This window comes from Gouania willdenowi, chromosome 17 (genome assembly GCF_900634775.1).
Source record: "Gouania willdenowi chromosome 17, fGouWil2.1, whole genome shotgun sequence".
In the NCBI taxonomy this organism is placed as follows: domain Eukaryota; kingdom Metazoa; phylum Chordata; class Actinopteri; order Blenniiformes; family Gobiesocidae; genus Gouania; species Gouania willdenowi.
In genome coordinates this window covers 18,074,310-18,097,045 of record NC_041060.1, presented here as the reverse complement: position 1 = coordinate 18,097,045, position 22,736 = coordinate 18,074,310, and the positions used below count along the sequence as shown (strand labels likewise).

Here is a 22,736-nt window from a genome sequence, read left to right as displayed (position 1 = left end):
TCCACCTTGAATGCTCGACAATCAACAACCCAGATCAACATAGAGAAAACTCTTTAAAAAGATGGATTCTACCATTAACTTAATGGTACTTGTCCTAAAATAATGTTAAACTTTAATGTGTCTGGTCTAGATATTTTATCAACTGTGGTCAACAAGTAGCGCTGTGTGTGCGTGGCACCGTACCAAGGCTGAGTGAGGAGTGTTAACGCGGAAGTAGGAATTTTTCAAAATAAAATATATGGGAAAAAAATCATTGTGTAGTAATTCCGGCAAGATCATCTTGTCTTTTATGAAATAATATGTTAAGGTTTCATTTATGCAGACAACTATTTTCGGGAAATGTACTTAGAAATTTGCTTTGAAATTTACTTCGGTTGTAGGGATACATCAAAGCAATCAGTAGATGCCTCTGAGGAGGACTGACAGTTGGCAGTCGAAACATGTCAGGAAATTACATTTCCTGAAGAAAGTTGGTCCACAGACCCGTACCAGTCCCTGGCCCAGTGGTTGCGAACCCCTGGTCCAGATCAAGCTGTGCCTACCAAGGCCTAAAGGGTAAATATTACGTTTTTAACATACTGGAGAACATGGAAACAATTTTTAGGTTTACACAAATAGAATACATATATTAAATATACATTGTGATGGAACTTTATGTATATTCTGAATGGTGACAGAAATACACTGTTTAATGGTTAATAAATAAAGTAGGTTTATTCATTTTTACCACAGCATGAGCAGCCTACCTAAGAATGGATATCAGTGTCCTTCCATAAAACCTTTTGTTTTGGTTTTGACAATTTTTGCGTATTGCCTTCCCTTTTATTAATTAACCGATGTGTAATGTGACAAAATTAAGTTCATTATCGTACTTAACGCGGATATCTTTGGCCATGACTGGATTTCTTTTGTGGTATACTTACCCCTGTAGAATGGAAACATCCAGCAAAAGCGACTGTTTCAACATTGCTTCAAATAGTTTTATTGAATTGAACTGAATTTGTGATTTATAATGGACATCCATTGTCTACTACGGTAGTGTGTTTAACATTAAAGAAATATAAAGAAATACATCATTTATAGCGTATGACAGCAGCTTTATGAGCTGCAGACAGGATGCACCTGTCAGTCCTGCTCGCTCTCTTACAAGCTATAATATACAAACTCAGCAACTGCTCCGCGTGTTACAGAATTCAGCTGCAGAGCAGAGGAACAGCTTCATGGGAGCTTGTAAATCCACAGATGTGAGTGTCGAATATCCACAGACGCCCAACCAGGGTGTGTTTCTCTGTGTGAACTGTCAGGGAAAAACAGTAGTAAGAAGACTATTAAAGTGTTACGGCAAGTATATATATATATATATTATTTATTTTTTAGTAATACAAAAAATAGCAACATTGAGGATCCATAAAATTCCAGCTGTTGCTTTCTCTTGGCTTCAGCCAGTTGTTGGAATCTGCATTGCTTGTATTTGGTTTAGGATGTCACTCTTTAACCTTCAGAGTTAAAACAGTAGCGGGAAGCCACTCAACAAGTCCCCCGTGAGGCACAATGGGAGTTTCATGTGGACTTAACAACAGGAAACAGAAAGATGCTAAAGAGGATCCTTTTAGTTTGACATAAACAGGGCACAGATGCCAAAATGTGCTGTTTTCAGAGGTGGACAACATTCCCTAATTTCTCCCTGTGCCTTTTGCACACTCTGGGTGAATCCCCTTGATGGTTTATTGCCATCGATTTGGACGGTCATAATACCAAATATGTTGGAATGATGTAAGTTTTACTTGCATTCTTAAAAGTTTATACTTAGAAAATGCAGGTGTCTAAAATAAGACATACTGATAAAATATGGGAACATCCGATGCCATTTGAACTAAAAAAAACCTAAAAACAATCTCTTGGCAGTGCTAAATTTAGTTTAATTTAATTTAATTGTCCAACTAGCACTATAGCAACATGCCTCCAAGTTTTATGCCTTCGAAATGGGGTATAAAATTATCCAAGTGTTTTGTTTGGCACTTTGTCCAGTTTTTTTTACCTTTACAGTGACTTTTCCCTCAAGCCAGTCCGATCTTTACTGAAGCGGATTAGGACCAATTTTGATGGATAAAACAATTTTGGGCAAAACAAGAATAAAGTTAAAATGTTGAGATGAAAGTTGAAATTGCCAGAATAAAGTTCAAATATAATGTTGAGATTAAAGTCAAAATTTCGAAAATGAAATCCAAAAGCAATATTGTGATAAAAGTCGAAGGTCTGCTAATGAAGTCAAACCTACGGAAGCTGAACAAGAAAGAGATTCTTTCTTGTTTAGCTCATACACACAGCGCTGTAATATCTTTAAGGACTTTAAAGAGATATTGCCAAAAACTTTCAGAAGGAAAAACCAGTCAAGTTTGGAAGAGGTGGAGCATTCAGTCCCATCTGTGGCTATTGAGGAGCTGTACGGAAAGATTAGGGCCAGTTTTGAATTGGCCATAGTCCACTTCCATAGATTTGACTTTAATAGCAAACTTGCGACTTTTATCATGATATTGTATTGAGTTTATTTTTGAAATTTCAACTTTAATCTGGTCGTTTCAACTTAATTCTTGACAATATATTTAAATTTTCATTTTAAATTTCAACTTTCATCTTCACATTTGGACTTTATTCTTGATTTTCTCCATCAAAAATCCACTTCCATACATCTTAATCAGTTTTTACCACTTTCTAGAAGTAAAGACTCCTAATCATTAGTTAAAAACCTCATATCTCCACTAAAAACGATACCGAAAGCCGATCACGGCATTAATGTTTGAAGTGAAATGCTTTGAGCATTTTCATTGGTTGAAATTGTTTTATTTTCATCCATTCGCTGATCCGTTAGCAAGCGTGCCAAGCTTTCTGTTGTTTGTGGAAAAGACAATGTGAGATTGATTTGACACGAGATACTTTCGATCTGTTGAATAGCTACGCATAAGCGAGAAATGTATATGATCATTTTTAAAAACATTCACATAAATGTCGTCTCATTAAAAGATCTCACTGGGCTATATGCACAGTAAGACGTGACGTATTTCTGGTTGAAAATAAGGCCGATTACGTCTTTCCTGTTACCGCGATGCTAGCTTTCGGACAGTCAAAACATTAAGCCGTCACACTTTTGAGAAGTGTTTTTCACAGTTTCGTGTCATTGTGCCTGTTTGTGTGGTTGTGTGTCAACACAATGACTTCCAAAAGAACAAAGTTTACCTTCCAAACAAGAAAATATAGCGCATCAAGATACCACTGTTGCATCCCTAAGTGTACAGCTTCAGCTTGATGTAGTTCTTCTTTGAGTTTTTTTTTTTTTTTTTACGTTCCCACAAGAGGATGAGCTGCGAAAAAAGTGGGTCATCAACATCCGGAGAGATAATTTTCCTTTTACAAATCACACTAGGGTCTGTAGTCATAACTTTTTTAGCCAGCTGACAAACGAGCCGTCAAATCCACAAGGTCGTTGGCGTTTAAGAACTGGAGCTGTCCCCGTTCTTTGTGAATGGGATAATTACTCCCTACTGGTGTTCGGGAGCGGAGAAAGTAACCAAACTCTCCCTCTGAGAACCCCGAGGAGGAAATGGATGTTCCATGTCCTGACCACGACTACTGCTCCTCTGCTGAGCCGGGTGCATTGGACTTAGCCCTCAGTGCTATAGAGGAGGTCCAGGCGACAGATGGATGAGATGACTATCAGCAACAAGTTTGGCTATAGCTGTAGCTATCAAAGGGCCCATGTTACGCTAAATCAACTTTTCTGTGCTTTAAACATCATAAAGTGCTATTAGAGCTTCATACACGTCCAGCGATTCCCTCACTTGTTAGTTAGAGGGTGATTTGCTCCTTTCTTACTGCAGGGTGAGCCCAAACACCTCGCTCCAATTTGATGACTCGTTCCCACTTTGATGACAAATTTGACGCAGCACTGAGCTGGAGAAGCCGCGCCTCCAGGAAGCTCTCTGTCGTGATTGACATGTAAACAGGCACACCCACGAAGGTGAACATTTTGAGCGTCCTTCGCACAGTGCTATGTATGTACCGGTGAATGCCCCGCCCCCACGCTCTGTCTTGTGTTTATCAAGCAGCATGAGTTCAGCTACAGAGTGTGTGGGAGGAGGGTGGTCCGTCCTCTGGCCCTACGTCACGTGCGGGGAGGAGGAAGTCAGTGTCCCATCTATAGACACGCCCACTCATGAATATGCATAAGCAGGACGCAAATCAGCCTGTTTGTGCAGAATTTCTCAGAAAGTTACTTTTCAGAGGCTAAAACTCTGGAAAACAGGCGAGTTTGGGAAAATAAACCTCAAATACTACATTTTTGGGGTTCTGAGAACAAATGGAGATGGGTGAAAAATAACATGACATGGGACCTTTAAAGTAGCATCAGCACCTAGCTAAACATAAAACAAGAGAAGCAATGCTGAATAAACGGGGAAAAACAGTTAGTCAGTGAAAGGCTAGTAGCCTATGCAAATATATAAGATGTGTTCTGCTGTTGTTGAGTTGCGTGAGATTAATATGAAAACTATAGTCATTTGTCATAATACAGAACAGGATGTTCTTTCTTGGTCTTCGAGCCCATTTACTGCTGAAAAAGATAAACCAGGTGATGAAACAGCCTTCCGTTTTATTTTTATATTTGATATGTACAGAAAGGGGCTGCGTACATTTCTCAATATAACATGTAAAAGTCCTCATGGAACAAAAAAAAACAATAATCAAAAAACAAGGACACAATTGCACATCAGCTTCTGTCAACTTCCATTTCTATTTTATGAACACATTATGGTACAGCAAGGTTGAAGGCAAATGTCGAACAGGATACAAACACGCTGACAACCGACTGGAAGCGTTGGCTTTGATAGGTAACATTTTAAAAGTTTGAGGAGGGGGATCCCTCTGACAATTATACATTTCTTATGATGATATAAAAAACTATCAAACAGAAAATAAACAAAAAAAACACAGTCTTTGATGTGATAAAAAGTCACTAGAAAAAAAGTGACTAACTTTGTGTTTGTCTTAGAGTATCTCAGGCACTTATTGACATCAGACCCTGTAACTGAACAGCCAAGCAGCTAAAACACAATAAAAGGATGGATATATCAAACTGCTGAGTGTTCCAACCATTGACACAAGTCGCTAAATTTACCCGAGTCCTCCCAACTGCTGTAATCAGCTTCATTGTATGTGCTCCATGCTGCAACTCACATCAACTTAAAAAAAAATCCCTCCCCTTGCAACCACAGGTGGTAAAAATGAGAAGGTAGATATGCCACGACTCTTTTTAAATCTTTATCTTCGTGCACTTAATCATTTATCATCCGTACCAGGCCTGTATCTTTCCCAGCAGGCGTCTTAATTAAGCAACAGGAGATAATGTTTGTCGTGCAGCTCCAATTTGCATATGAAGCTCATATAGGAGTGAAGGGCAATTATGCCCCACCTGTTGGTTTCCCACTGCTCTTTAAAAAAAAAAAAAAAAAACAACTTTTTTTTAAAAACTCCACTGAAAAAAGTTAGAACTTCACTCACTCTGTTGGCACAAATGTTAGTGTTTCCTAAAGAAAAGAGAAGGTGTTAATGGTTAGCGTTGGTTTAATTCCTTTGGCTTTGTCTCCATCGTTAACTATAGCTTTGTATTCTTTTTCTATTGCTTTAGACTTGTTGGAATGAAAACATGATATAACGTAATGATGAAACAATCAGAATGGTCTGATATTTTACATATTATTTTTTACTCTTTAAATCTGTTTAGCATGAATTGCCCCGGCCTTGAAATTGCTGCTTTTTCTTTCTAACACTATACTAAATAATGCATTTCTACGTACCTTTAAACCTATTGATCATTACTTTAATGTGCATGGGAAAGGATGTAGAAAGTAAGTCAATGTCTGTAAAAGATCTGCTTATAAATAAGTTGTTCTGCAAAATTATTGCTCGAATTTTCCATTAAAAAACTACATTATTATGTACATACACGGCCGTTATTAATGGTGCAGTCTACGACTCTCGGATCCCCCCCCCCCCTCCAAACTTTTCAAAGTCCCTCCCTCAGAGGAGCTAACAAGCTAATGTTAGCTTGACAGCAACATCACAGTAATATAACATGCTCTGTTAAAAGCATATTACTGCAGCGCTTCTCTCTCTCAATGTGCACGTAGCTCAGCAGCAGCAACGACTACACGTGTGAGCGCACACTACCAACACATGCACTACAGAGTTCTATTGTAACAATTACAAATCAAACATAATGTAAATCAAGCAGCAGTAATTACCTTTCAAGCAGAAAAGTTGCTAATTCCGTCTTCTACTCATCCAGACCATACACTGTAAAAAAGACGGCGTTCCAGCTCCGGGAAAGGGGCGGGGACTGAGCAACAGCTGTCAGACAGCTCATCAAACACAATCCTGGCTCTAATTGGTTCTTTTTGCTCGGTCGTGGTGCATTCTGGCAATCTGCCAAAGGCTGGAGCAGCAGGGGGGGCTCAATGTGTCTGTTTTTTTCACACAAACTACTAGTTTGATTTAAAGCTGTCCTTACATAGTGACAGCTTTAGCATATATGGCAAAAAGTCACTTTTATAAGAGTTGCAGACTGCACCTTTAAATAAAAACCTTTTGCGTGTATTATAGGATTCTCAAACTGTGGTCTGTGAGCAATACATTTCGGGTCCGTGTAATGATTTTAGAAAGAAAAATAAACAAATGTTTAAAATTGCACAACAACGTAAGCAGCCACATTTACATAAACATTGTAAAGCCCAAAGCGCTTACACACAAATCCAAAATACGATGCTAATCGGTGTCATTCATTTTGCTCAGGCTACATGCTGCTAACTTTAACGGCTAAAGATGATTCATAATAAAATACAAATCAAGTGGTGCATATTTAATTACTGGATGTAGGAATGCTCAATTCATATTGTTTTCATTAATCTTTTTACTTATCTTACCTAAATCTAATTAAATCCCCACTTTGTTGAAGGTCAGTCTCTCAGATGGCAGTTAGCATTAGTAAATAGCAGGGTTGGGGTCAATTATAATTGTAATGGTGTAATTGATAATCAATTACAATTATGGCATAATTATCATTGTAATTTTAAAAATCTGTTGCTGTTGTAATAGTAATGAAATTGTAATTGGGGCTAAATAATTCACTTTGTAATTGTATTTTCCATGAAAATTCCATAAATACTGTCAATTATAGTTGGGGAACCATGTTACAGCTCTATGTACAGTTCTACACATATTTAGTTAATTATTAAAACATGTTTCATATCAAGCTTTGCCACATTTTATCATTTAAATAAAAATTTAATCGAGGGCTATACTGATAGAAAAAAGGCTCAGACACCCACACCAAAAATATTAACACCTATATTTTTATTGATTAGGAAGCGTAACAAGGTATCCAATCGATAGGAAAGACATTAAATGATAAATATTTGTTTTTAGTTTATTTCACAGATGATTTAAGGACCTGTTATCATAAGACATGCTCACACAAGACAAAGGTGAACTTTTATTAGGTTATTCATTTCAGGCTCAGTAATTGGGATTAATTGTAATTGAAATTTAGTAATTATGAACATATTTGTAATTGACTTTCTGAGGATTAAAAAAACAACTGTAATTTAACTGTATTTGGAAAAAATAGTGGTCACTGTAATCATAATTGAATTGTAATTGAACATGGATAATTGATGACGTAATTGTAACTGAAAAATGTAACTGACCCCAACCCTGATCTATAGTGATGGTTTTTCTCATTATTTCTATGTGTAACTATGATAGAAAAAGTAAAAAGTAATGCATTTTTTTCTTCATGTAATCAATAGAAAAACACAGGTTGTCATTTACTCGCCATTTGCAGCAATTGCTGGTGTTTGAAGTGAACGTGTCAAATTGTTAAAATGTTTCTGTACGCTAAGTTTAAATGTTTCATTTTACTTTAAATCTTTTTAGTGGGGAAAAAAAGAAGAAGATTTTTCTAGCCATTTTCTTCAATATTCGTCAAAGTTGTAAAAAAAAAAACTAAAAACCCAACAACAATGCGTTCACAGAGCCAAACAACTTACATCACCACACTATGCAAAGCTGTCGTTTGGTTCAACCCTCTCTTCAAAACCTGACAGCCTAATTTCAAGGCAACATCGTACCTTTACCTGCTCCATATTGTTGTTCCAAGACTGAGTGAGAGCGCTAAAAAAGAGGAAAACATGCATAAAGCAATAGAACAACTCAAAGGAGATTTCTTTCTTTTGTTTGACAGGAAAAGCTCCGTCTGATCTCTCCAAGTGAGATTGACTGTCTCTACCCATTTTTGACCTCGGCGTCTCTTTTTTTCCTGGTCTTTATGTCAGAAGCTGGGCCCTGTGGGTGCCTCTGGTGGCAGCGTTCTTTGGCTCTGGCAGGCAGCAGGTGGCTTGCGATGAAAAATTCAGTGCAGGGCCTGACGTGGGAGTTGAGGAGGAGGAGGGTGGCAGAGGGTAGCAGTAGGGGTGAGAGGAGCGGAAGGTGTGGAAATGAACGAGGGGGGGTAGAGGGAGGGAAAAAAACAGAACAAACAAAGGTGGTGGTGGTGGTGATGGAGGGGGTGTGTGTTAGGTAGGAGGAAAATAATGTAATGAATGAGATGGAAGAAGGAGAGAATTGGAGCAAAGGAAAGGCGAGCAGGCAAGCGAGTCAAGCCCAGAGTGGCTCCGAGGATCAGGGCTGTCGACTCTCTCCGCCAGAGCTTCCTCCGTTGAGATTACACACGCTATGAATCATTTATGAGGGACCTCTCTCATTAATAACACACATACTGTGCCCTGCTTTCTTTCACACACTTTTTCCCTCTTTTCCCCGAGGAGAGTTCTGAGATTTCCACTGGATGCTGACAAACACTGGCAACATCTTCAGGAAGGAGGGGGGGGTTGAATTCAAACCAAAGGGCGAATTGTGACAGGTGGACAGAGTCATCCATGGGATACGCAGGCTTGACAGTGAAGCATGTACCTCATCACATGCCCACACACAGACCCACAGGGAGACTCACGCCTCCCAGCGAGCTCCAAAAAAAAAGCGCCCACTCGCTTGCCTGTCTGCCCGTTTGATTGTCAGTAAACGACGGTGCCAAGATCCCGATGAATCACAGTCCTGGATGACTGTGAACAAGCGTCATGTTTGTGGATGCAGTGAAGGCACGGAGCGTTTGATGTCCGTAGGAGGGTGAGTGAGCGACAACTGGTATAGGTCAGCGCCGCGACGGGGGAGCGCACACAAACACCCACACACGGAGCACACTTCACAGCCGATTACCTCTAAGATTATTGCTAGGCTACGTGACCTCTGTCCCTTGTCAAGAGTTCATCATCTGATTTCATGGTTTTTCAGTTCTCCTCCTGCCTCTTTAGCTAAAAGTGACAAACCAGCTTTGAATTAATCAGTCCATCAATAGTCTTTAAGAATAAAACAGTCTTCCTTTTTCAGATCCCAATCTATTAAGCCTTGCCAGCTGTGAGGGTGAGGGGGGCACATCGTGCCGGTACGGACCCTTAGGAGAAGCTGGGTCTTTAAGGTGTGCCGTGTACCCTTCATAGCTGCTGTTAGTGCTCTCCTGCACCAACTTCCCTTTGGCTTCCTGCTCTCGACGTCTTTGTTCCTGCCTCAAGAGCTCCTGAGCCTCCAGAAGGACTCGGGCGTTGACGCCTCCACCAGTTGGATAACCATTCCTGGAGCCCTGGTAGCTGGAATATCTGGGGTTGTCCTTGGCACTCTGGAAGCTTTCACCAGGCGGGTACGCCTTGTCCCAGGAATCCTGGGAGATGGAGCTAGGGTTCTTCCTGGGCTGCCTGTTATTAAAAGAAAAAAAAATGATAGTTTAATGTGTGCCTGATAGGTTGTATATCTGACCATGTTACATCACCGTTCAATCATACTGATCGTTTTTTTCCCCTACGCAAAAACAACATAATATTATAAGTATACTAATACACCATATGTAATATCTTCTCATTATTATACGATGTCAGTATATCATGAAAACATACCAGTGATTCCTGGATAATAAGGGTAGCAACTAGGGCTGAATGATTAATTGCATTTGCGAAATTATGGCAATATCATAAAACGTGATTTTCTAATAGCAAAGGCTTTCCCTTTTTTTGTTCTTGTCCTGTCTTGTACTGTCCTGTTAAGTTCAGAGAGTGTTTCCATCATTGTTATTATGATTATCATTTTAATGAAAAATAAACAAGATAAACCTCCATGTTTTTAATGGTTTCAATTGTTAATTTTCCACTTTTTCTCTCTCACGTACCCCCAGTTGAGAAACCCTGATTTACACAATGATTTATGTTTACTTTCTCATGCAGGCCTTGAGTTTGACATATTCCTATCTTTAGACAGTACTGGAAACGTTCTTTGAAGATGCCAACATTGGATTTTACCGTCAAGTGAAACGTTCTCCTAATAGTTCCTGACTGACATTATGTTATATTATGGGCTGTATGTATTGCACTGTCCTGTTTGTTCCATTAGTGTGATGCACTAGCTGTGATGTGAGTGGAAGTGACAGTGAAGTTTTTGTTTGCTGAAAGAAACCTATGCACCATTACAGTTGCACAAACTGCCTCTGGGTATAACTACCAAACCCACAGCAACAACATAAAGGCATATCAAATCATATCAATGTTCCCTTCTAGCCCATTAGGCCATTTAGAGATAAACTGAAAGAGGAACAGGACCTGATAGGACGTCAATGGCAGACATTTTGCACAACACACAGAAGAGGTGGCTGATTTTTTTTGTGATGCACATTTTCCTGAGGCTGATATACCTGACGCACTCGTACAGGCACCAGTTGGCTGTCATTGATTGTGGGAGAAACAATCCAGATCGATGACATCACATCACATCTTGTATCTTGCCTGACTTGCCTTTTTGTGCCATCTGAGCACATACGATATGCATGAGGATCCTGAGCCCGGCAGCTCCGCCCGGTAATCTCCGGGGTGAGGCGAATGAAGAGCCGAGCCGTGGAAAACGAAGACGCATAAAAAAAACACCAATGGGCTTTTGACTCTGAGCCATGCATAATTAGCAGGTTTATCAGCCAGCTGTGAAGAAATCACATTATTCCTCAATTTGGACTGGAGTGGAAAGAAAATAATCCCTAATGAGAGAAGAAAAGACCTTTTGTTTTTTATTCAGCTAGGATTGAATGCAGTTGGGAACGGATACGCTCCTTGATCGGTGAGATAGGAGAATATAGCCCAGGTTTATTCCCGCCCACGCTTGAGTGATTCCAATTTTACAGAGACAGGCATCCGAGGCGTCTGATTTCATTTCATATGTAGACACCGAGAGGCCGGAGCTGATCGGCCTCTGCTGAGAAATGCAAACCATATCTCTGCTGCTGTGCTGGGGGAAGCATGTACGGTACGTGTGTGGTAAATACAGAGAGGTGGATGCAGCACAACATGACACTGATAGGGAACTGGAACGAGGAACAAAATGGAATTGTGGGAAAAGACAATGGTTGTGCATGTGGTAACATGCCCTGTTGCAGCCACACTTGGGCTGCATTGTAAATCGCATACTAACGTACTACTCACTAAGTCTGATGTCACATTGACTATGTAGTACGTACACATTAGATAGTATGGGAAAATTGAGTACGTGAGAAATGTCCTGATGTATACTATATCACAGGGATTTCAGTTCAGGGTTAGTAGTTTGATCTGGGCCGCAGATTATAGGTGGGAAAACGAGCCATTTCAAGATAAATGTCCCCAAGTTTGCACTTTACACGACATATAAATCATACATGTTATAGATGTAAGGCCCCAACAATATCCAGGCAATAAGAGACAGATTTCAGTCCCTGCAAGGGTTTCTCTTTTAACATTCATTGATTTTGTGACCAATTTTTATTTAATTTGGGGGAAATTATGTGAAATCATTTCAGGAAAATGAACTTCTTTGAACAACTTGAGATTTAAAATGACTACAGTCATGTGCTAAAAGCTTGGAAAAATGGTGCTCCTCTAAATATTGTGGAGTTTCATTGAATTTGTGTATTTAGATATCTGAGCTGGTCTCGGAAAGTCTCAGAAATGTCAACATAACGTGTTTCCGTGAGTTTTATGGATCAAATGACCACATTTTGATATTCTACTTGGTCACTTTCTCACTTAAAATTATTTCAGAACTTTCAAAGGTGAAGAATCAATGAAGATATTTAGCCTCGGTGTGCTTCAGGTGTTTGTTGTCGGTTCAAAATGCATCTTGGGAAACTTGGAAGTTTACTTCAGTGGGAACGCTCATCGTCCTAATCATCCATATAGTACAGTACATAGTAGACAGTACATACTCATTGTGTACTACATTGATTTGTTCTAATGGCAGCACTCAGGATACCGATGCTACTAGTTTATGAGAAAAATGGGCCCTTTGTGCATTGTCATTGTTTCAAATGGCAGGGCTTTATTTTCCTCCACACGGCTCCTTGTTTGGAAAACGGCCACCAAACGGGACGTGACCTTTATCCCAAATGATTTGCTGTTTTCATAAGAGTCTTCTCTGCCATCCATCACAGGTCGGTTCATAATACTGGGTCAGGTTCTCATGAAGACGTTCTTCCGTGACCGTGCGCCCCCTTCACAAGTGCAGCCTTCACACGATGGTATGCGCTAAATTAAACAATACTTTGTGTTCTCAAGAAACTACAGCCGGGTTTATCCAAACAAAGCAGAATATTAATGGAATTAGTGGAAGAGTGAGCCACAGGATGTGGCCTCTGACCGCTGGAGCGCAACTGCAGTTCATTAATCTTTCAGTCAAGCTGCCTGCAATATTTATCAGGGGAGGGATTTATGTCGATAACAGTGGATTAGAGTACGATGGTGTTGTAATAATAAAAAATGCACTTGATTCTTAACATTCTTGGGAAGTGTGAGCGTGTACCACGACATGTCTGCTCACATTGGCCTGAGTCGAGTGTTGGAGAAGGTGATGATTACACAGACGGAGATGAGGAAGGAAAAGGATATGATTTGTCGATTCACATCAGTGAGAACGTAATTGTGTCTCCGAACATTAAATCTTTAAGCCCCGTCTGTTTGTGAGCACATAAAAAGGCCTTGTGACAAACAGATTGAGATTGGGCACTTTGTGTTCTCACAGGAACAAAACAGTTCCCACTCAAATGTTATCAACAGTTTGCTTTACAATGTAAATGACTGAGTCAACAGTTTTGACCTTGGGGTAAAATTGGATAGTCATCTAACTTCCTGTGACACAAAAAAGCTATTTGCAAATCAAAGTACTTGAGTTAATATAGTTTATTCTACAGTAACTGGTAGAGGTGGGCCAATACACAAGGTTTACGTAACGACGCGATACTGGATTCACAATAACAATACGAGGCAATATTTTTGAAAAGAAAAAAAACCCAAATTAAAAAAAAAAAAGAACTTTTTATTTAACTTTAACAACATATACTCTGGGTAGGACCTTTTCAACTCAATAGGAATATAAAAAACAAATAATATTATAAATCACACCAGTTTTCCTATTTAAAATGCAAAAAGTGGAAATAGAACGCAAAAAACAAAGACTGATAATTAATGCCCTTTTAAAATTTAATTTAATTTAATCTATGTCATCATCATGACAGTCTCAACATAACAACAGTCAACTAGAACGGTCTACACAGCCCCAATTTAAAGAGTCACTAAATCCCAAAACCACATTTTTTCTGCTGAAAACAATGTATTTTGTAGTTTCGTTGATTGATTCTTTTCCATCTGACACTCTTTAGGCCAAACTATTTCAATTTGGGTTTTTTGTTGTAAAAATGTAAGAATGAATGCCCTCTATGCGTTGAAACCCAGCTATGACAATCGAATGCTGCTATTGGCTGAGATTGGAGGTTTGTGATGTTTTGGTGGTTTCTTACATCAAGAACCACCACTGTTGGCCCCACCCCTCCAATAAAAACTAGCACCTGTCGACTCTGCAATCTGTGGCGAGTAGGTTTGATTGAGAGGATTGTGAATAGAGAGGTATATTTAATATTGTGTAGGTACTTAGCATAGCCATAGATTGTTCTTTGGATATTTTATAGTTTAGACTGGGCGTGTCTTAACTGTTCCGGGAGCCCCACCCATAAAAAGGCTTTTTTTTTTTTTTAAATTTCTCCCTAGAAGCACGTCAGTCAAAACCTCAGAGTTTAGTTCATCTTTAAGATATAGACGTGCTCTTTTTCAACAATATTAGCGTGTCTTCATTTTCTGGCAGCAGTTGAGACCTTTGAACATTGATTATGTCTCTTGCGGTTGAAAAAACACGCTCACTTCTGGACAGAGTGAACAAAATGATAATAAAAATACAAAAAAAACAACAAAAACACACACAAGAGACTCTGAAAACACACATAGCAGCAACAAAAACACACAAACTCTTTGGTCATTATTAAAACGCTGACGCGGCTGTTGATAATGTGGCCCTCAGATCAACCACGTGTGTGTGGCCCCTGCTGTGGTAAAAGTTTTCCATCTCTGCTTTACTCCAACCCAAGCATTCCTCCTTAAAAGTGAATTATTGCTACGAATAAAACCCAATGGTGTGTATAATATTAGTCAGTAATATTCCAAACTTCTCACAAACAAACAAAGACACACACACACACACACACACACACCCATGCATTTCCTGAAATTTGAGGCGGGCCTGTTACAGAGATCAAAGGGAATTACATTAAGGGAGAGCAAAGCAATCATGTTAGATCTGTGTGAGGAGCTAATATGATTGGACTGTGTGTGTGTGTGTGTGTGTGTGTGTGTGTGTGTGTTGAAATGACCAGCTATGACCTTGCATCTCACTCATCCTTTATAGCAGACGTGATCGGCCCCTGAAGTACTGTAAATGCACCAAAGTGAGTTAAAAACACATACGAAATGACAGAAATACAAACTAGACAACGTAAATACACAAAACGACTCCAAAAACACACAACGGCAAAAAAGAACCCGACAAAAAACACCACCACCAAATGAGAGAAAAATTATAACATTACAAAACGACAACAAAAGCACAGAAAACGGACACACAAAAAATGTCAGCAAAATCACAAAATGTGAACAGAGATACACAAATTGGCCCATGACCCACAAAAACTAACAAAATGAGAGGATTTTATGCTAAATGACTTGAAAAACACACAAACAATGAAAAAAAATACATGAAATGACAACACAAACTTCTTGTTGTTCAATGTATTAATCCGAGATTGGTTATTATTCTAAATTCTGACATTAATGTTGATAATGTGGCCCTCGAATCAGAAACGTACTTCTTTGTGGCCCCGCTGTGATAAAAGTTTCCCTGTAATACTTTAAATAACAGTTATTACTGTCAGGGACTCTTCCAATTAGCCGTGACATTAATGGTTACTGAGTGTTGAAGCTCCGCCCCTCTTACCGTGGCAGTGAGCTGTACTGTCGCTGTGCCTGGGCGAACGAGTCTCTCTCCTCCTGCCGTTGTCGTTGCATCTGCACTTCCACGGACACAGAGTGACGGCCAGGCTGGCTGCTGGGTCCGCCTGGACCGTTGGTGCTGACATTTGGCTGGAAAGAGCAGGAAAGTCCCTCCTTTAGATGCGTATCAACATGGAAACCATCATTACCAGTAAATGCACATTACCAAGGGACAGTAGCACTTACCTGGATGATAATCTACCAACTGTACTCTAGCGCAGGGGTTCTCAACCTTAGGGTCGCCAGATGCATTCAAAACACTAAGAATGTTTTCTGGACACTTTTTTTCCCCTTTTTCTGAAACTACACCAAACTTCCCACATTTTAACCTATTTTCATCACTTTTTCTTGCCATATTTTTGCTCCTTTTAATGCATTTTTGCGACATTACTCCCATTTATGCCACTTTTCCATCAAATTTAAATGCCTTTTCTGCACATTTTTTCCACTTGCAAGACATTTGTGGCCCTTTCCACCACTTTTCCACCTAATGTCACATCTGTTGACTCATTAATGTCACTTTTAACCTCTTTTCAACATATTTCAGGCTGACTTTTTGCCAATTTAACCAAAATCACAATTTGTCATGCCCATTATTTGCCAGTTTAAGCTACAGTAATTGTTCTTACTTCTTTCTGCCACTTTTAAGCCAGTATTGACACTTTGAACCCCTTTTTTCAACCCCTTTTTCAGTCTGTTTTTGGCCACTCTAATTTGCAACTTTTAACCAATTTCTGTGGTTTTTAAAATCCCATTCCACCACCTTTTCCATCATTTTATGGCCCAAATAATAATGAACTTCCTGGATAACAGTGGATATTATTCAGATAATAATCACAGATTCATAGGACAATGGACCATCATTTTGCTGACTTTATGGATAGGTTCCAAAAAGCTCCCCCTTTATTCCCCCTTATAGTTGGTCCAGTGTCCACATGACTGGTCTTCTATGTTCACGTCTGTGTTCAACCAGCTTCAGGCCCAGTCCCCCGGTCTCTGACACCTTTATATTTGGGCTCGTGGGCTGAAAAGGTTGAGAACCACTGCTCTAACACACATGAATGCATCTCTTTGCACTGAACTTACTTGTGTTTGCAGCAGATAGTTTGTTCTGATTTAGAAGTTTTGAGTCCTTCCGTTTTTGTTCAGCAGGAGTTTGAGGAAAACGTTCCCTCTGACATTAACAACAGCATGGTGAGTCTAAGGCACACTGCTGCAGCTATTAAAGCTGAGTGCTCTTTTATTTCTCTGCAGTCCACCGACAGTTGAGTTGAACGTGAACCAATAACAGGCTGCTTTTGCTTCTTTGGTGCACTTTACTATTTGAAGGTTACGTTCACACCTTCCTAAAGGAAGCAGAATGTGAAGAAAAGGAACTTTGGTTTGTTTGGAAAGAACCATGTGGTGCTGGAGTGAAAATAACGTTAGCATTACAGTAGCTAAACTCTAGGTTTTGGCTAATGCACGTTCAGTGTTGCAAAATGTCTGCTACATTTTCACAGGGAAGTTTTGGAATAGTCAAAAAATATGAACTTCATGGAAATTATTTATTGGACTTAACTAGCACATCCAAAAAATAAAATAAATAATAAAACAATTAAAATAAAATTCCAGGAGTTTTTTTGAACTTTTTATGGGAAATAACAGGAAAGGTTGTCTCTTAACAGGAATGTTAAATATAGTTGTACTTTGAGAACGCTTCAAATGTCCGAGTCCACATTTTACGCAGTCACCTGGCGCTAAAAGAAGCCAAAAAACTCAACACTCCATAACTTTATTAAACTTCCAACCAACTCTGAACAAACTAGACAGATAATTAAATCAATTGGCTGTTTCATAGCGGACTACCTTGTAGTCTCATAAAATTGAGATGTACTTATTTATAATAAAATCTGCTGATAAATGCCGTATTGTACTTAAATGTCATTCTTTATTTTCAGATTTAATTTAAAATGTTGTTAAATGTTTACTTTTAATGCTAATAACTGAGTAATCATGTTTACTAATTTGAACAGAAATTGAACAGTTAAACACTTATTTTGTAGTATTGTTAAAATGAGAATTCATTTATTTGTTTTCTTTTGTTGTAAGAAAGTTTATTTATTATTCGATGTTACTAAATTGGTAAACTTTGTAGCCACAGAAACTTGAAAAGTATTTGATTTTCATTTTCAAAACTACTATTAGGTGACAAAGAAATAAATAAATGTTACCATTTTGTCCAAAGTTTGCCTGTGTGTAGTGTGTAGTGTGTACTTACAGATCGAACCTCAGAAAGCAGCATTTTCTTGAACATGTTCAGTTTTTTTTTTGGCACCCTTTGTTACTAAGAGTATTGATTGTGAATCAAGAATCGGTTCTGAACTTAATTGTCGCCCCAAGAGTCGGAATCAAATGGAATCGTGAGTTGTAAGAAGATGCACATCCCTAGCATCAGGTATTTAAAAGTTACTCCCATATTTCTTGTTAATTCCAATAAATAATTCCCAAAGACATATCTTTGATTATGAGTTTTCTCTTTTATAAAACGCTACAGAACATCCTTTAAGTCTGACAAAAGTCACGTAAAACATAGAACTCTTACTTTAGGTTCGTAAATAAAGCGATGACCTCCTGAGTTCCAACTCTAAGCATTAAAATCCTAACAGTTGGCGTGGAGCACTGGACACAGTCGCCTCATAAACCCCACGTGACACAGGATCCTCCAACCCAAACCACAGCAGACACTTACCAGCAGCGAGCCAGGCACACACACCCTGAGCTCAGCCCGTCGCCTTCAGGTCACAAAGAAGGTGAGACACAAACGGGGGGGGTGAGACAGGAGGACCATGCTGGAGACGCACACAGATGTGATGGTGATGACAGGTGAGAGATGTTAGTGGGTGTTAATGACATGGACGACCCATGGGATGAACGCCATCTGCGCACGTTAAAAATACAACAATATGGAAAGCAGTTTGAGCTGGTAGTAACCATAAGGGTTCTCACCAGCGCTGTTGAGCGTAGGGACCCCCGACGTTGTCATTTGAAAGTGTCGGTTGCCGTACGGACAACCCCAGGTGCTATTTGTACGTTTACCGAAGTAAACGTACGAATGTGTGCGTGTCAGTAATACTGCAGGTCCCACATAATACCTCATTTAAATCTCTCTTTATATACACCAAGCATGAGTAACTAACTACATTCATCATCAACTTCACCAATTCAATAAATAACTTTAAACTTTAAGGTGAGGCTGGAATAAAAGTTACTTCACTAAATTTGGCCCTCAGAGAGTTATTGCATTTTAAAATTGTTCACAACCACTGCCGTTCGCTCACTCGCTCGTGCCACGCAATCGCCCTATGCTGTGAAAAATTCCTGGTGAGAACCCAGAACCATTATTTTTTAAATCAAATAACACAGATGAAGTCAATTCAAAATAATAAAAAAAATCTCAGGCTCTAAGTATAGACACATTTATGAACTCTAAAACTCTAAAATGATTGATTTGTATAGAGCTTTATCCCTAGACTGAAGTCGTCTCAAAGCGCTTCACAATATCAGCTTATTCACCCATGCAGCACTGAGCAGCCATGCAAAGTGCTAGTTGACCACTGGGAGAAACTTAGGGTTCAGTGTCTTGCCCAAGGACACTTCAACACATACACAGGTATAGACCGGGATCGAAACCCCAACCACTCGATTGGAGGAGGACCCCGCTACCACCTGAGCCACTAAGTAACAACAGAATAGGTAGAAACCTCAACCAGAACCGAAGAAAGTGTTCAATGTGCCTCATAAACTGGTGTCAATTTAAGAAAAATATTTACTCAGAAATGGTTGGGTGTAGAAATGTAATGAGTTACTTTACGTACTTTAAAACGTACTTAAGTACAAGTAAAATTACAAATGACTGATTTAGAAATAGACAAAAAAAGGACCCATAAAAGCAACTCAATTACAGTAACGTGAGGCGTGGTCTTTAGTACTAATGAAACAAATATGTCATAAATAGTACTAGTAGAATATGTTACTAGTAGAAACTCAAAGCTTTACTAGTACTGTTAGTAACACAAAGGTGTCTACTAGTAGATGATTTCACTTTACTACTAATGTGCAAAAAACTTTAATAGTAAAACATTTTGTACACTCACTAGTAGTACTAGTAGACTGTTTTTAATCTACTAGTACAACTAGTTGAACCGAAAGATTCACTAGTAGTACTAGTAGACCTAATGAAATAAGAGGAATTAAAACCAAATCCAGCTCCGTGATTGGTTGTAAAATCTTCAAAAGCCATAACCAAGCCTTTTCCCCGCCCTCTATGAGCATACAAGCTTTACTTGTGACAGGTTTTGCTTCTCTAGTCCTAGTAGTGACACTTTTTACTTCACTAGTAAAGTGTACTTGCACACTGGTAAACCAAGATTGAGTACATGATGTACTACACATTTGAGAACTAGCAGCGCTTCACTATGGCTAATGTCACCAATATCAAAATTCTGCACAAAATGGCTTGCCGTACACAAACCACCAAGTGTTATGTAACAAGCTTTCTTTATGTTAGACATGACATAAATATCTGAAAGTAAAGTATGATCAGCTGTTTAAGAATCTGTGAGTTGTTGGTTTCAAGTTATCTATACTGTATACAGTATAACCCAATAATTGGAGAGAAATGTCCTATAAGAAATACCTAAAGATCTTAATTTGGTGAAGTTTTTTCCTCTTCAAATAAACTTACACGTGCACGTTTTTTCTGGTAAAGATTAAAAACTGATGACTCTTACCTACAAGTGCAGGAGACACTAAGTGGAAAGACAAAGATTTCATGTCATGGTTCAACCACCTGGTAAATCAGTGGTTTTAGCACATCCAGTACATAAATCCAAACTTAGTGGCAGATCCATGAACTGGAAGAGCTTTTAAAAATGTGAGGACAGTAGAGACCGCCCTTATTGTCAAATAAATCACCCCGCTGAAGACACGCACACGCATCCTTGTCAGCAGGAGCGCTCTATCACAGCCTCCAGCCCACACATGCAGCACGACTCCTTCGATGTTCATTAACGGCGTGGGCACAATAATTGTGTGCAGATTAGTCGCAACACAAAGCCAATTTAATTACTTTTATGGGGGTGCAGCATATTGGGAGCCTGGTGGGAACACTGTGGACATCGGTTTGTGGGAAGGCCATAAAACCATTAAGATTGCTAAGGAGAGTGCGCTTTAACCCCAAACCCATGCTAATGCTACACTCTTTGGTAGTGACTGCTGTCGAGCACCTACACACTGCTCGGTGCACAAAGTCAAAACTACCCCAGGGTGTGTTTTTTCATTCGAGAAAATATTCCTTGAGTGATACATTTTTCAGAGAATGGTGGCTTATCTGCTTAAACATGGCGACTGTGTATATAGGACTGGAAAAATGCCTTAAAGCAAGGCAGATAATAAAAGTATAAGCATGCTATTGTAAATTGCAAGAGGAATTGTGCAATGTGCCGACAGCCTTCCAAAACCTCAATACCAAGAGAAGAAAAAAAACTCAGCCATTCGCATGGTGCGACAAACGAGTGCAATAAAGCTCTGCTCTGTGAGCCTGGCAGAGCGGACATCAGTCATCCTTGATGGAATTAGACCAAGTTACCCACAATCCTTCTGCTTTGGGAAAACTACAGTAAAAAAAAAAGAAGGGGGCTCTATTGTATGTACAGTGGTAGCAGTAATACTTTTGCTCAATGTCAGTGTGTATGAATGAATATACAGAATTTACATAAAAGTAACACAATCCAGCTTTTATACACACACAGTATACGTAAAGAGATAGAGAGACATTTGAAAAGTTTTTATCAAATTGAGCTTTTTTTTGACACAAAAACCGTAAAATTGCAACAAATATTGAAAACTAAATATTATCCTTTACTTTTGCTGTGTTTTTGTTGTCGTTCAGTCTAAAGCAGGGGTGCCAAACTCATTTCAGTTCAGGGGCCAAATACAGACCAGTTTAATTGGGGGCCGAAGATTATAGGCCGTAAAATGAGGAATTTTACCATTCTTGTGCCCTAGTTTGCACTTCCACGTATAATAGTATCTCATGTATGTAAGAAACCAATAATATCCAAGCAATAAGTGACAGATATCAAAGCCATGATTTTGTTACCAATTTCTATTTCATTTGTGAAACTTTTGGCTAATAATTTGAGAAAGATTGTAGGATTTTGGAAAACTTCAGAGTATTTACAACAGTTTGAGATTAAAAATGACTGATATCATGTGATACAGGCGTGGGAAAATGTGCAGTTCCATTGAATTTGTGTATTCAGAGGTCGTGAAGTTGATGATTTAAATGACGAGTCATGTTTCTCCTGTAGTTTTTATTTTCTCCTGTGGGCCATTGTGGGAGCTTTACATGGCCAGATTTGGTCCCTGGGCCTTGAGTTTGACATATTTGGTCTATAGTCTGATCCAGTCTTTGAACAGAATTCACAGGTTCTCCCGGGGATGTGTACGTTTTCTACAAATACATTTGTTTCATTCCTTATGATAAAAAAAATGTGTTACTTTAACTGGAAATGAACTAATCCACTGTAGTGTTTCTATGTGTGAGCCTCTGGTCGTTAGCTTGTTGGTTAGCTGTGTGCTGGTGCCTGGGTCGAGCCTTGTATTAATGTCAGAGCAGCTCATTACAGCGCTGCTATGACAGACTGAGGCACATGAAGGTGAACTAAAGATAAAGGACTCCTTGCCTCCATGATATTTGCAGCCCATCACTCAAATGTGGGACTAAAATCAAACATATGCATGGCAGGAAGAGGGTCAATGAATTCCAAAGACCATGAGTCTAACATGCAAATGCAACAGACAGCCTTGGTGTGAGGTGAACCAATCAGACGAGATCATTGGACCAAAGTCACTGTCCAACACTTTCTTTTACGAGGACATTTACTTTATGGTTATTTATCTTCAGCTCAAATAAAGTCACCGTCCATAGATTTATTTCATATTTAATAATGTTTGTGATAAAGCTTGTGTTACGTCGTGGAGAGAAAAGAGCTTAGTTTAGTTGGTAACACTTTAAGTTTTATACATAAAGGCTGACATTACGCTGTCATTATTATGACACAACTCGTCATAAGCATGAATAAGATGTCATGAAGGCTGTCAGTAGGTGTTGTTCGTTACTCTAACCCCTCACCCTAACCAGGGTTG

The 22,736-nt window shown here is 39.1% G+C and overlaps 1 protein-coding gene across 9 annotated transcripts in view; it reads right to left on the bottom strand.

Annotated features, from left to right (window-relative positions):
- Window positions 1–7,300: 7,300 nt before the first annotated feature.
- Window positions 7,301–22,736, bottom strand: part of pard3ab (par-3 family cell polarity regulator alpha, b) — a 279,421-nt gene continuing 263,985 nt past the window's right edge. For 6 of the 9 annotated variants that reach the window (XM_028472041.1, XM_028472043.1, XM_028472045.1 and 3 more), the window contains 2 exons: window positions 15,490–15,635; window positions 7,301–9,857 (listed from right to left, as the gene is read on the bottom strand). In XM_028472041.1, coding sequence (XP_028327842.1) covers window positions 9,467–9,857; window positions 15,490–15,635 — 537 coding nt within the window. In that variant the 3' untranslated portion in view covers window positions 7,301–9,466. Of the gene's footprint in view, window positions 9,858–15,489; window positions 15,636–16,345; window positions 16,892–18,277; window positions 18,466–22,736 lie in introns of those variants that run through there. The other 3 variants (XR_003675910.1, XM_028472047.1, XM_028472046.1) reach the window with 3 other exon arrangements.